General features: G+C 34.9%; 1 protein-coding gene across 1 annotated transcript in view; it reads right to left on the bottom strand.

The window, feature by feature from the left end:
• Positions 1-922: 922 nt before the first annotated feature.
• LOC131614437 (uncharacterized) overlaps positions 923-13,143 on the bottom strand; it is a 40,117-nt gene continuing 27,896 nt past the window's right edge. The window contains exons 4-6 of the mRNA XM_058886020.1: positions 1,316-1,388; positions 1,139-1,196; positions 923-934 (exon numbers count right to left, since the gene is read on the bottom strand). Coding sequence (XP_058742003.1) covers positions 923-934; positions 1,139-1,196; positions 1,316-1,388 — 143 coding nt within the window. The remainder of the gene's footprint in view (positions 935-1,138; positions 1,197-1,315; positions 1,389-13,143) is intronic.

The raw sequence follows: 13,143 nt of genomic DNA on the forward strand, positions 1-13,143 counted from the left end.
AGGATTTGATTTTGAAAGAAAGAGATTTGAAAAGAAAGGAAAAGATTTTGAAAATAATAAAATATAGTACAAAAATTAGTGGGAAACAAAAATTAATAATAATTTACTCGTTACCAGTACAGTTTGAATCCCCGGACTTTGCGCCTGCAAAAAAGATTTAATTCTGTACCAATTGCGTCAGTACTATTTATCTGCAAATAAATCTCAAATAAACAGCATGTGTGAAATGATAAACAGTACTTGGCGTTGGTGTAAGAATAAATTCAACAGCGAGCCAAAATACCGTATAAGAAAAATTCTAAAAACCGAGTATTCATAAAATCAGGAAATAAAATCCAAGATTATATGAAACTCTCAATTTTTAAACAGAAGTCTGTTGTCTTCTTTCTGAAAAAGATGCGGGCAAATTTTGGGGTATAATACCCGTGTAAGGTTGACATATTGACATTACTTAAAACCCACCCAAATCAATTCATAACACCAAGTATTTAAGGACATAGAATAAAAAAATTCAACATTCCAGACATGGGTTTTTCCCCCATACGGTATATAGGTAGTCTGGGCTTGCAATTATATGCAAGTGGTCAGTTATCAGCAACAATTGAAACAGTACTATAGTTGTCAAGAGCAGGAGTTGCAATTAGGACATCTTTAAACATGGGATTCAAAAAGCTACTTTTCTGGCTTCCTCAAACGCCCGATATCTAGCAAGAATCCTCTTCATGAAAGCAAAGAATATAAATTCGAGGATAAAAATGTGTAACTGCCAAATCAATCCTCGTCTCTACAGAACACCCTCAAACTGGTCCATGGCACTGAATAATTTAAAAAGATTCATGACTCTATTAACATGTCAAGATGGTACCTATATATAAGAACTTAGTATCAATTAAGTCTATATATTATAAAAGACCACCCACTATCAATTTGGCCACTATATTTAACCATTTAGTATCAATTTAGTATTAGTATCAAAAAATTAATGAGTAAAATTTGATAGAGTGTTCTAAAGAATCAGGAACTAATAACATGTTGCAGACAATATGTCAAATGGCTCAATTCAGTTGCCACATCTGTATTCTAAAACTAACTCGACAAACAACAAAGAATAATCACAAAAACTAAATAGGCATATTACCAGCTTCTTCTTATAAGCCAACTCAACAAGTTTGTCCATAGCAACTTGCTCAAGGGTTCTGCATATTAACATAATACATATTAGCTATTAATGAGGGCCAGCATGTGGATTTGTCAACATAAATTAAAAAAGAAAAACTAATGAACAAGATAAACTATATATTGTCAAATATTTTACCGTTGTTCCAATTTCCTGCCATCTTCTACTGCTTCAATTAATTTCATAAATCCTTCTTTCTTTTTGATGAGCTCTAAAATTGATCAAAAGAGACAGTTATGTAAATAATAAAATCAAGAATAACTTAAAACAAAACAGACAGTTTACTTCAGATACGAATCAAAACCTGCTGACAGATTTCCTTTTGCAATTAAGTAATTTCTTGATCAAAAGCTTCACAACCTCCATCAACAATCTAGGGCTTTTACAAAACAATCATAATGAGAACATTTAGTAACTGAAGCTTTGATAGAAAAGTAAAGAATCACCATATTACAATTATAGATAGTTAGAATCTGATTTCTATAAGGATGAATAAAGTCTTGCTCAAAACTATCACAAAACCTCCAACATAATCGAATCTGGCCCGCTGGTTTCCCATGCAGAGAGATCTGAAACCCTTGGTCCTTATTAAAGGTTCAAAATTTGAGTAAGAAACTCGTACACAACAAACATGTACGTTTAATATATAAATTCATTATACAAAACATTTAATGAAATTATGAAGTACGTAGAGATAGTATGCATACTCTTTAGGGGCTGGTTGAAGAGAAATTATAGCTCTTGTGATAGTTCCAAAATGTCCAAGATCACCATACCAAGAACAACATGGAACAAGTCTAAGTTAAGATCTTTTGTATATGCTTGTAATAAATTGGTTTCTTGTGAAAGTATCCCTTGTGTTTGTGTTTCAGATGAAAATATCCTTTGAACTTTTCATCTTCATAAGGTCCTTCTTGGTTTGGCTTTATCACCCCTTCATTTGCAAGCTTCCCTTCCATGTTCAATTCATTCCCTATGCAATAAATGCAAAACTACTATCACAAGTTACATCAAATTAAATATTTCTTTCAAGTCATATTTTAATATCTTAGATTCCTATCTACTTTTTTCACCAAATATAGGCAAAATATTAATATATGACACTAACGATAAACAAAAAACAATCCTATCTATTAATGTGTACTTTATATTGATATTTTGTACATTATTGTATGAATGTGAAAATGACAAACCTGAGGGATCATTTCTTGCTAAAACAGAAGTAGCATAAAATAAAGTTACTAAAAGCAACAAAGGAATACATTAAGCCTTTTTCATGATTGAGAAAATAAACAAAAATGGTTTAGAAGTGAAAGTTGAATAGGGAAGCAATTCATCAAAGTTGTCAACTAGCTTTGCAGCGACTCCAAATGAAGTAATTGTCAATTAAAGAGGCAGTTGATTGGGAAAAAATAACAAAATTACCTTTATTATACATGAAGAACTAAAAGACATACGTGATTACAAGTTCTTGACAATGATCATTGAAGAGTTGGTCAAAATGTGGCTTACACTAAAGAACACATTCCATTGAAGAATAATTACTCCGCTGCAACTGAAAAAGATCACCAACAATAATCATTGTGAAAAAGAGATATATCTTTGGTCTTGGAGTTAACATTGAAGTTCATGAGAGGGCGAAGTACTAAGACTACCGCAATAATAAACATGCTTTGGTCTTGGAGAGTTATCATATAACAAACCGCTAAAACTAAAGTGTCAATATTTCAAGCATCAAATAACAATTCAATATTTCAACAACAATCAACAATAATAACAGAAAATTTAGCATCACAATGCACATCAAAATAGAAGCGAAAAGAGGAAAGAAAACGGTTGAAACATTTTTTCGAACATGTGACGTGCGAGTTGCAAAACGGTAGTAACGACAACAATTCTTTGCCAATTCAAACACCGCAAATGATCATTAATCAACAACAGCAGCACTATAACAACTTAGCATCATGAAGTGAAAGAATTGAATAAAAAGAATCAAGAGTTACAGTTGAGGCGTTTTATCGAATACCTTGGGGGAAAATACCAAAAGCTCTATTTTTCTACATTTGTAACCGGTAAACATTCCTCCATTTAGCTTTATAATGTTGTATGCTAGTGTTAACTCAACTAGAATGAATATCGAAACAAAAAACCAGAGAAACCAGTTGAAACCGTAAACATGAAACTGTGAAAGCTTACCGTAAAAAATGCACCAAATCATAAACATTCTGAACCGAAGAAGTTATGAACCAAAACCTAAACGCAACTGAATTAACGCATTGAGATTACGAATCACCTTTGGGTTTAAGAAGAATCTGTCAGACTGCAAATTCGCGTTTGGAAAAATCACTCATGTGAAGCCTTCCGTGAGAATAGCGTTTGAAAAAAAGCGTGTTTGAAAAAGTACATATGTGGGAAGTTCTTCGCTTATGCTAGGAAAAAGATCTGAGTGTAAAACATTACAATGTAGTATAATAATAAAATAAAATTATTAATAATAATAATAACACATAAGTAAATAAAATTAATAAATAAGAATTAGTGATGGTTTTTGTTGTCTATAGGTAAAATATAGTAAATGACTGTGGGCATAGGGAAATTTTCTTGTAGTGTAATAATGTAGTCTACAAGCACTCCTATCATTCAATAAGCAAACTTAACATCATAATTAGAATTTCAATAATTCAACCGCAATTTAAATCCTTGTTAATACTAAAGCACTAAGAACAACTTCATATCAGAGACAATTTATTTATATAATTTAATCTAAACACTGCCAGAGTTATTAATCTCAGATGGCGGGGCAGAGCGACCGACTCCCAAAAGTGGAATAATGGGAAAGTGGGAATAGCAGGATCCCAGATACCGGAGCGGCCGACTCCCAAAAGTGAGAATAGTGAGAATAGTGAGAATAGTGGAATCCTGGATAGCGGGATAAATTTTTGTATACTACTGAAGAAGGTACATCATTGAGGTTAGTTAAACATTAAAACAGTAAAATCTAAAGAGTAATCGAAATGATCAAGGAATCCTTTAGTTCCACACCTTGACATGTCTGAGTTAAAATGCAGCTAAAGTCATAGTGAAGAAAACCTTTGAAACTGTCCAGAGTATGCTTAGCCGAATCCACCCTTTTAGCAGCTTTTTGAGAATATTTTTTATTTCACTGAAAATGTTTCCACAAGTAAACCAACTTGAATAAGGTGGATAAAATACTAAACCAAAATCAGCATTGGGTAACTTTGGAAACTTTGGTGGTTGCAAATGAAAATCTAAACTATATCTATCCTCATGCTTTATATAAGGGGAAATTTTCGGTTGTGGGAGTTTTTTTAGTAAACTTCTATTTCAAGGTTTTCGCTGCATCAGCAACGGCTCAACTAAGATTATTTTTATCATAGACAATTTCAAAGTATTTCTGGAACGCCTGGATTTCCTTGATGTGTGAGCGTGTGCTTACCTTTCTGGATATGTTCCTGCACAAACGAAAAAGCCTTTGTTAGATGTTTGCTAATTTGAGCAGTTTCAAACATGTTGTTCATATAAACGTTTGTCAACCAAGAATGAAAGCCTTTCGTCATATAGAAGGCTGGTTGGAATGAAGTAAGTCTGAATTTAGAAAAGTTGGAATGGTAGCTTTGGTAATTTGCAATATCTTGAAAAGAGGCTATGGGATGAGTTGGCATAGTCCAAATTGTCGAGAAACAAAGTTTTGCTGGTAGGCTAGTAAGAAGACATGACTATTGACTGGCATAATCCCATAAACTATGAGTCTAGAAAGAAGAAATGCGCGCCATATGTCTTTAATTGTTGTGCTTGCATCTGTTGAAGCATCATCAAGTGGTAAAGTGAACCAATCAGGGTTGTGTGTTCGACCAGCGAAAGGAGCCATAAATGGGGTGAAGTTATGACGTTTTGAGAACATCAATACATAGCTAGTGAAGCTGTTTTGAAGATTTTATGCATCACCATTTAAAGTAGTTTGGTCCCTTCAATGGTTCGATTCAAGACATCAGGATCCTTCTCATTCACTGTTCTAGAAGTGCGGAGGGAGGATTTGAAAGTTGCATTCAGCCACAACCGAAGAAGCCAATATGGGTCAACCAGGAACAAATTAGTGCCAGCTTTGCATCATTTCAGTATGGAAGTAGCAGATCCTAAGATTTCATAAAGTCCAGCCAAAATTAATCAGGTAAACCTTTCTACCATAATATAATTGGTTCGCCAAGGTCAAGAATCTCCTATCTACTTGTAGGGATTTGCAACAAAAGATATACTTGGACAACCACAGTGCAAGGAAAGCTATATGTTTCACGTTAGGAACTCCGTCTCCTTATGTATGCAGTAAAGGTAGCATTTTTGACTTGAAAGTCAATAATGTTGTCTGCTTGTAAGTAAGGGTCAAATGCTTCTCTAGTAGGAGGAAGTCTTGTAATTGCAGCACTATCGAAAAGAGTGGGAGTGATCATTCCACAAGGAAGGCGGAAGGTATTATAAGTACTATTGTCATACCCCAATTTTTGACCCTAAGATCATACATCATTTGCATTTCAATCATCAATCAAGATCACAATCTTGAGGTATCATTTTTCCTTTGAGGGGAATCATCAAGCACTTTTATCTTTTTATTTGTTTTATACTAACCAAAATCCAAAAATATGTATTTTGTCTCTTTGGTTTATATTTTACAGGTAAAAGATCGGGCAAAATCAAAACAATGCAAGAAAAGGAATTTTTGAAAATTTCACTATGGAAATCGATTTACCCATATAGGAAATCGATTTCCCTGGACGAAATTTGAAAAAAAAAAGAGGGAAGCATGACACCATTTTGGCACCAATCACATTTTATTTGATTATTTTTTTCATTTTACCAATTTTCCACCTCATCAAAATTAACCCCTTCATTAAACCCACTTAAACCTCATTCTACCATTTTTACCATTTAAATACCATTTAAACACCATTTAAACATAAGCTAATTACCAAATGCAAAAAGACCAAATTGCCACTACTCTTGCTCCAATTCTATAAATAGAGACTTCTACTCTCTCATTTCAGAAGCTTTGAGAGCCAAAAAACCCCTTGCAATTTCTCTCCTCATCCTTACCAAATTCACCAAAGCTCTTTCTCTTTCATAAAGTTTGTGAGTCACATCTTGAACCTCACAAACTTTGAGCTAAACCACCATCCATTTCACTCTTTTTTCTTCAATTGTTGAGAGATCAAGATTTGTGTTGGTGATTCTTGAAGTAGATCTAAGTTTTGTTCAAGATTTGGTAATTTTCTTCATCTTTATTCATCCATCATAATGTGATTCTTTTGTGCTTTTGTGTGATGCATCTTTGATGCTATATTGGTCCTATTTGATGGTGAATTGATGGAAAATTCGTGCTCCAATTGATGTGTGATCATAAGGTGTTTGTATGTTTGCTTAAGTCAAGTTTTATGCCTCCTAATGCTGATTTTTTGAATGCTGCGCGCAGGAAATCGATTTCCCTCTGTAGGAAATCGATTTCCACCTTATTTTTTTTCAAAATTTGAACTCCGCACTCAGGAAATCGATTTCCTACAGAGGTAAATCGATTTCCTACAGAGGTAAATCGATTTCCTGCTGGCAGAATGTGGTTTTTTGCCTTTTTTTATGCTTGTTTTGGTTTCCTACTTCCTCCACTTCATTAATATCATTGGATCTAGGATGTTGATAGATTTGAAATGACCTAATCCATAATATTAGATGAATGATATTAATGATAGTGTGAGTTGATTATCTTTTGTGAATTTTATTCTTATTCCTCCATTTCATTAATATCATTGGATCTAGGATGTTGATAGGTTTGAAAGAACCAAATCCATAATATTAGATGAATGATATTAATGATAGTGTGAGTTGATTATCTTTATGCATTTTATCTTCTCCTTCTCCTTTTTTTCTTTTGATCGATGAAAGTCTTAATACTTTGAGAATTCTTATGGATTCTTAGTAAAGACTAGATCGTTACCTATTTTCTTTTCGTGCGGTATTGCTTTCGGAAGGCGATCTACATATCGTTCTTCTCGCATGCATTAGCACATAAAGTTTTGACCGGCCTCGTTGTAGGGTGATTTATACATAAATCACTTGGCGATCTGCTTAACATAGCACAATATTTCGTGTCCCGAATAAAAAAGATCAAATATGGAAGAGAATTGTATGCGGTTGATTTAAGACTTGTGGAGGTTTTTATCGTGTAGTCGCTATGATTTTATCAAGCTTCTGATAAACCCCATTGAATTTAAATCCGAGTACATCATTCACTCACCATCGATCTCCATTACTAACTTTGATAACATACTTGACAAGTTTCAAGATGGTTATCTTTAACATCTAACAACTAACTTTAATTTCCGCACCTTTACTATACCGATCTTTATATTTCTCGCTTTATCGCTTTATTTTATCATTTCATCATATTTACTTTTCGCCATTTTCTCTTTGTCCACTTGGACATATGTTTATGCTTCCGTTATTTTTCTTTGTCCACTTGGACCATACTTTACTTTTTTGCTAAAACACTAATAAACAACCGAAAATCTAAAAAATACATAAGGCTCTCTTTGGACTATCGGTTACTATCCTTAGCATTTTGGAGATTCGGACTTATGGACCTAGTACCTCTGGACCCATTCTATTACTACCCTGTGATTGTTCTGTCTGTCTGGCATTGTACTGTTGTATGTTTATGTGTGCAGGTATTTCCTTGAAAGCCCTTGATGGATAATTCCAAGGCATTGATATAAGGATTTTACCCGAAAACAGCCGTTACTCTGCCCGATTTTCGTCAAAATCTTAATGTGCTTAATGAAAAGTGGTGCTAAGACAATAAGTTCATCTGGATCCCCAAGTGTTAGTGTGTTGGTATTGATAATTCCAAAGGATGGGAAAACTACCTTGACTCTTAATGTCAAGTGTTGGCTTCTTAATTTGGTTAGACCGTTTCTTTCCTTAGCTTTTATTTTATGCACTAGGCTAGCCTCTTCATCTCCTCCTACTTCTTAGATTTTCAAAATCTTCTCCCTTTTTCCAAAATATTCTTATGTTTGCAAACCTTTTCAAAACCTTTTCTCAAAAAATATCTTTCGCCCTTAGTGGCTTTTCTTCAAAAGTTTAGACACCGTTAATTGTCGAAACGAGTGGTTATACCCCACGATTTTGAAATTGATTGATAATAACGAGATCTTTTCCGCGTGAGAGAGCTAGTGGCATACTCGTTGATTTTATCCGAGTTGGAGCCCTTCTTTCATTTGCGATGCAAAGAACTTGTTTGTTCTCATGCTCAAGATCAATGGCTGAGTATTTCTCTCTAACGACAACAAAGTGTTTATTCGTTTTTAAAACCGTTTTCCCCAAAAGCGGAACTACATTAGCTCTGACTTCTCCATTGCACCGAGGAGGTATGTAGGCCCAAAGCTTAACGCTTTGCCGAGCTTATTTTAAAAATAAAACAAACCCTTTTTTAGCACACACGACACAGATTTTCAAAAAGGTTCCCGTGGAGTACCACGGATATGAGGGGTGCTTTAAACCTTCCCCTCATATAATCAACACCCGTACCTGAGATCTCTTTCTTGTTTTAAAAACAAAACTTTGGGTTTTACGTTCTTTTCCCTTTTCCTTTGGAAAAAATAAAGCGCGGTGGCGATTTCAAACGAAATATTGATTCGAGTCAATCCCATGGCTTCGATATCAGATTTTCCCCGCTACAGAAAAATGGCGACTTCACTGGGAATCCAGTTTTAAGTGTGTTAAGCCTATTTTTGTTTATCTGTGTGTTTTTATCTATATATATTGTTGTGTGCTTTGTTTGTTATTTTCTTTTTTTTCTTTTGGTGCTCGATGGTTCCTCTGTGATGAGACAAAGTTCTAACCCGAACTTTGGTGAGTAACTTGAGATAGGAGGTGGTAAGACCAATAGTTGCATGTCAGGAGCAATCCTTAACATGAGCATCATATGGTGGAACCCCAATCAGTGGAGGCCTCATGGAAGGTAGTAGAGGTTGTTACGAATCATCGTGATAACGCTATTACTTTCAATAGTGAGTGCCCGTAGAAGCTGAATGGCCTAGAACCTTTTTAACCAATCTAAGCCTTTTTAGGATGTAGTGCAGAAACAAGATCAAGTACCAATTTGAGCTTGTTGTCATGCGATACTGTAATACGGTGAACTGACTTTTTATCGATTGAAATGTCGCGGTAAGCAAGAGTCGCCACCGACTTTTATTTTATCCAAACAAATTCGGAAAGGCAAAAAGAAACAGAAAAAAACCTTTTTAAAGAAATCTAAGTTCGGGGGTAATTTATGCAAAGGGAAGGTGTAAGGCACCCTTTGCATCCATGGTTTTCCATGGGCTCTTAATTGCTTTGCTTGCTCGTTTGTCTTTAGAAAAAATAGATGAAAGAAAAAAAGTGGACTTTAGCTCGTAAATGAGCGTAGCCGGCTTTTTGAAGAATTGTGAGAAAGAATATGAAAATTGAGCATTGCAAGGCAATTAGGGGCAATTACCTTAAACTCAGATGATAGGTCTCTTTTTAGCCTTTCAGAATGAAAGGGTCAATCCTTGCCATAAGAGGGCAGGAAGCCTTTCGTTTGGAGGTTGAAGGGTCGTCGAAGCATCCTTTGCCATAAGACTGTCCCATGCCATAGAAGGGCAGGTAGTCTAAGGTAAGGATCAGAATAAGCCTTATTCGTAGGCAGCCAGAAGATACCTCAGCCTTTTTCCGTAGGCATCTTCCGAGGGTCGAGGTCACATTTGTGTATCGAAGGCAGCATCATTTAGGGTCGTATGACCTTTAATTATCGAGGCATCATGGCTGAGGTATCCTCAAATTCGAGGGACATGACTTATTCTGCAAAAACACAAGGCAACAGGCAACAAGGCAACAAGGCAACAGAGAGGGTTACCCAAAAGCGTGCGTGTGTGCACCAATCATGTGATTCGATTCAATTATTTATCTTGTATTTAGTTATTCTAGGTCAATTACAATCTTGCACTCCCTAAATTACTAACCACGCAGTTATAAAGCAATAAAGGGGAGGGGAAAGTGAAACCAGCGGATCCCCAATGGGGTTTGGCACAAGTAATAATAATAAAAGACATAAAATAAAAATAGGGTTTAAGGTTACCAACAACGTAGCTTTGGAAATTGACAAACCCTGAAAAGGAGAAAGAAGAGGCAGAAAACAGAGAGTGAGTGCATTATCGGTTCGAAGGCGAACTTTATTAACCATAAAAAGGAATAATGAAATTAATAAAATAAATGAATGAAAAGTACTTAGCTTGGCATTTGCCCTGACAGGGTTGGTGGGCAAAGGTTTGCCTGAAGCATTGACTCTGACCATTGAGAACTGAAAGAAGAAACAACGAGGCGTGAGCGTATAGGCAGTTCATAGATATTTAAATTTAATCCTAATTTGTTAAGAAAACAAAATGAAATAGAAGTGATTATTTAAACTAAATACGAAATAATACTTAGCTTTCGAATTTGATCTGATATGGTTAGAGTCGGAGGTTGCCTCGGAGGTAAACCCTGAAACAAGGGCAAAGGCAAAATAATAGAAAGTGAATGCATGCACTGTTCAGAAATATAAGGGCAAACCCTAAATATCAAAAAGGCAAATAAAATAGACTTTAAATTAAAAGGGTGTACTTAACTTTGAATTTGATCAGGCGCACAGTCGGAAGATCTTTGAAGAGTCGACCCTGAAAAAAAAGCATGAAAAAGGAAAGTTCATCAGTGTAGGGTATGTTCTCGTAAACCCTAACCAGGGCACAAGTTAACCATGGTTAATAAAGTAAAATAAGTGAAAATCAAATTAGTTAATTGTTGGTTTTCAACCCAATTAATTAAATCGGCAAAGATAAATTTTCGATTAAATTACTAACCCTAATGTGTATTTTAATCAAAAAGCATTGATAATTAATGAAACAATTAGACAATTAAAAGAATTTAAATCTAATCGTTTAAATTAAAATAACAATATTATTAATAGAATAAAAAAATCGAAATTTTGATAAAATATAATCAATAGTAAAATTATAAAAAGATTAAGTTATAGAAATAAAAGTAAATAAATGGTTGAAATAATAAAGCAAAGAGTAAGAGGAATAAGAAACATTTATGTAATTAAAATAATTAAAAAAAAAATTTAAAAGAAAAACTTAGCTGAATATTCCGGTGCATGTGACCCCCAGAAGAGTGCATGATGGACCTCACCATCTAAGGCGCAGGATCTACTGGCTTGAGGATCAAAGGGATGATACTGTGGTCGCACGGTGGTCTTCCAATGAAGAGTTGTGTGGGATCTGCGGCAGAAGAGTGTTTGAAGAATGGAATTAAAATAAAATGTCTGGGGGCTGGTTCGAACCAGCGTCCTCGTGGGTTAAAGCCTATGGGGCGTCCCTTCTTCCATCAGGCCACTTTCCGTTTGCTGTCAACAATGAACACTCAAAACATAATATAGAAAAACAAACGCTCAGCGTTTCAAACAGAATTCGCGCGCCTGTACTGTGCATCTTCTTCGTTGGAACTGTGCAGCAGAGGCAACGTTTTGCCTACGGACCAAACGTGGGTAAAACTTTTACCTACGATTTTTTAAGCGTCACCATAAGCCTGCATAAACCAAAATCATGAAACGTTGCAAATAAATTCCAGATGAACCCATGGATCGATGGGAAATCAGCTTCTGAGTTCAACGGTACCCATAATTCGGACTAATTTTGCCTCTAATTAGGATTCCCCTTTTGAAGAACTCGGAACCCTAACAATGGCATATTTCAGTACCTGCACTTAAAACTCAATCAAATAGCCCAGAAACGTTCTACAATTCAAGACGAACAAGAATATATGATCGAATTACATTTATGACTCGTAAATTATTGAAATTGAAACTTTTGAAAATAGAGTGCAAACCGAGTTCATATATTGGGATGCCCGATGCTTTATGCTTCAATCACAGTCGAGATAGGTTCAGAAAGACTCCAGGAGTATGCTTTGATCTTCAAACCCTCTTGAATCATTCTCCAACTTAGAAACCGATTTGCGTTGGCTCTTGCAACTTTTGAGTTTTTTGAGTTTGTTAGGGGTCATAAGGATGCCGAATTCTCTCCTTTTCCGTCTGATTATCTCCATATATATATATGGGCAGCGATTTAGGTCAAGAAATTTGTGTCAAATCTCCAAATTTTAGGAGATTGAGATTTGATTTGGAAGAGATTTATAATTTGCCATTTTGAACCCAATGATGTTACCAATCACGCTTCAATTAGCTGCAAGTCTGATTCTTGATTGATTATTGATCATGAAAACAAATCCTCGTGCATTACCTCCATGTTTGATTATTTACTTGATTTATTTTGATTTATTTTAAATAAAAATCAAAATAAATAGAACCAAGATCAAAATTATGCATAAATGGGCTTGCTCTTCACACCCCATCAATTAGGCCCATTTACTCAAACCTTTAATATTTTTTTAAGATAGTACTTCCTCACAAATTTCTCTATAGTAAACTCAAATATTTACTCGGGGTTTGACCATAAAATAAATCAATATTGTATCTTTTATGTTTTTTATTATTTGTTTACTTTTATTTAAGAATTTAAATAAATAAATTCAAAAATAGAAATAAAATAATAATGATAAAAAATAAAAGAATGGCTTCATGGGTCTTGTAATGGGTCATGAACATGCTGGAGATGGAAATATTTTGAATTAGAGCCTGAACTTTGTCATGGAGATAGTCTGAAACATCATAAACCATATGAGGTGCCCTGGAGCTCTTGATTCATTCATTTTCTTCAGAGAGATTGACACCCTAGTTATTCGAACCATTGTTTAGGAAGAGTGTCCTTGAACATTGTGCCTTGACTTTGAATCTGAATCGAGAAAAATAGGATGGGCAAATTTTGGGGTATGACAGCTGCCCCTGT

This window comes from Vicia villosa, linkage group LG6 (assembly GCF_029867415.1).
Source record: "Vicia villosa cultivar HV-30 ecotype Madison, WI linkage group LG6, Vvil1.0, whole genome shotgun sequence".
Classification (NCBI taxonomy): domain Eukaryota; kingdom Viridiplantae; phylum Streptophyta; class Magnoliopsida; order Fabales; family Fabaceae; genus Vicia; species Vicia villosa.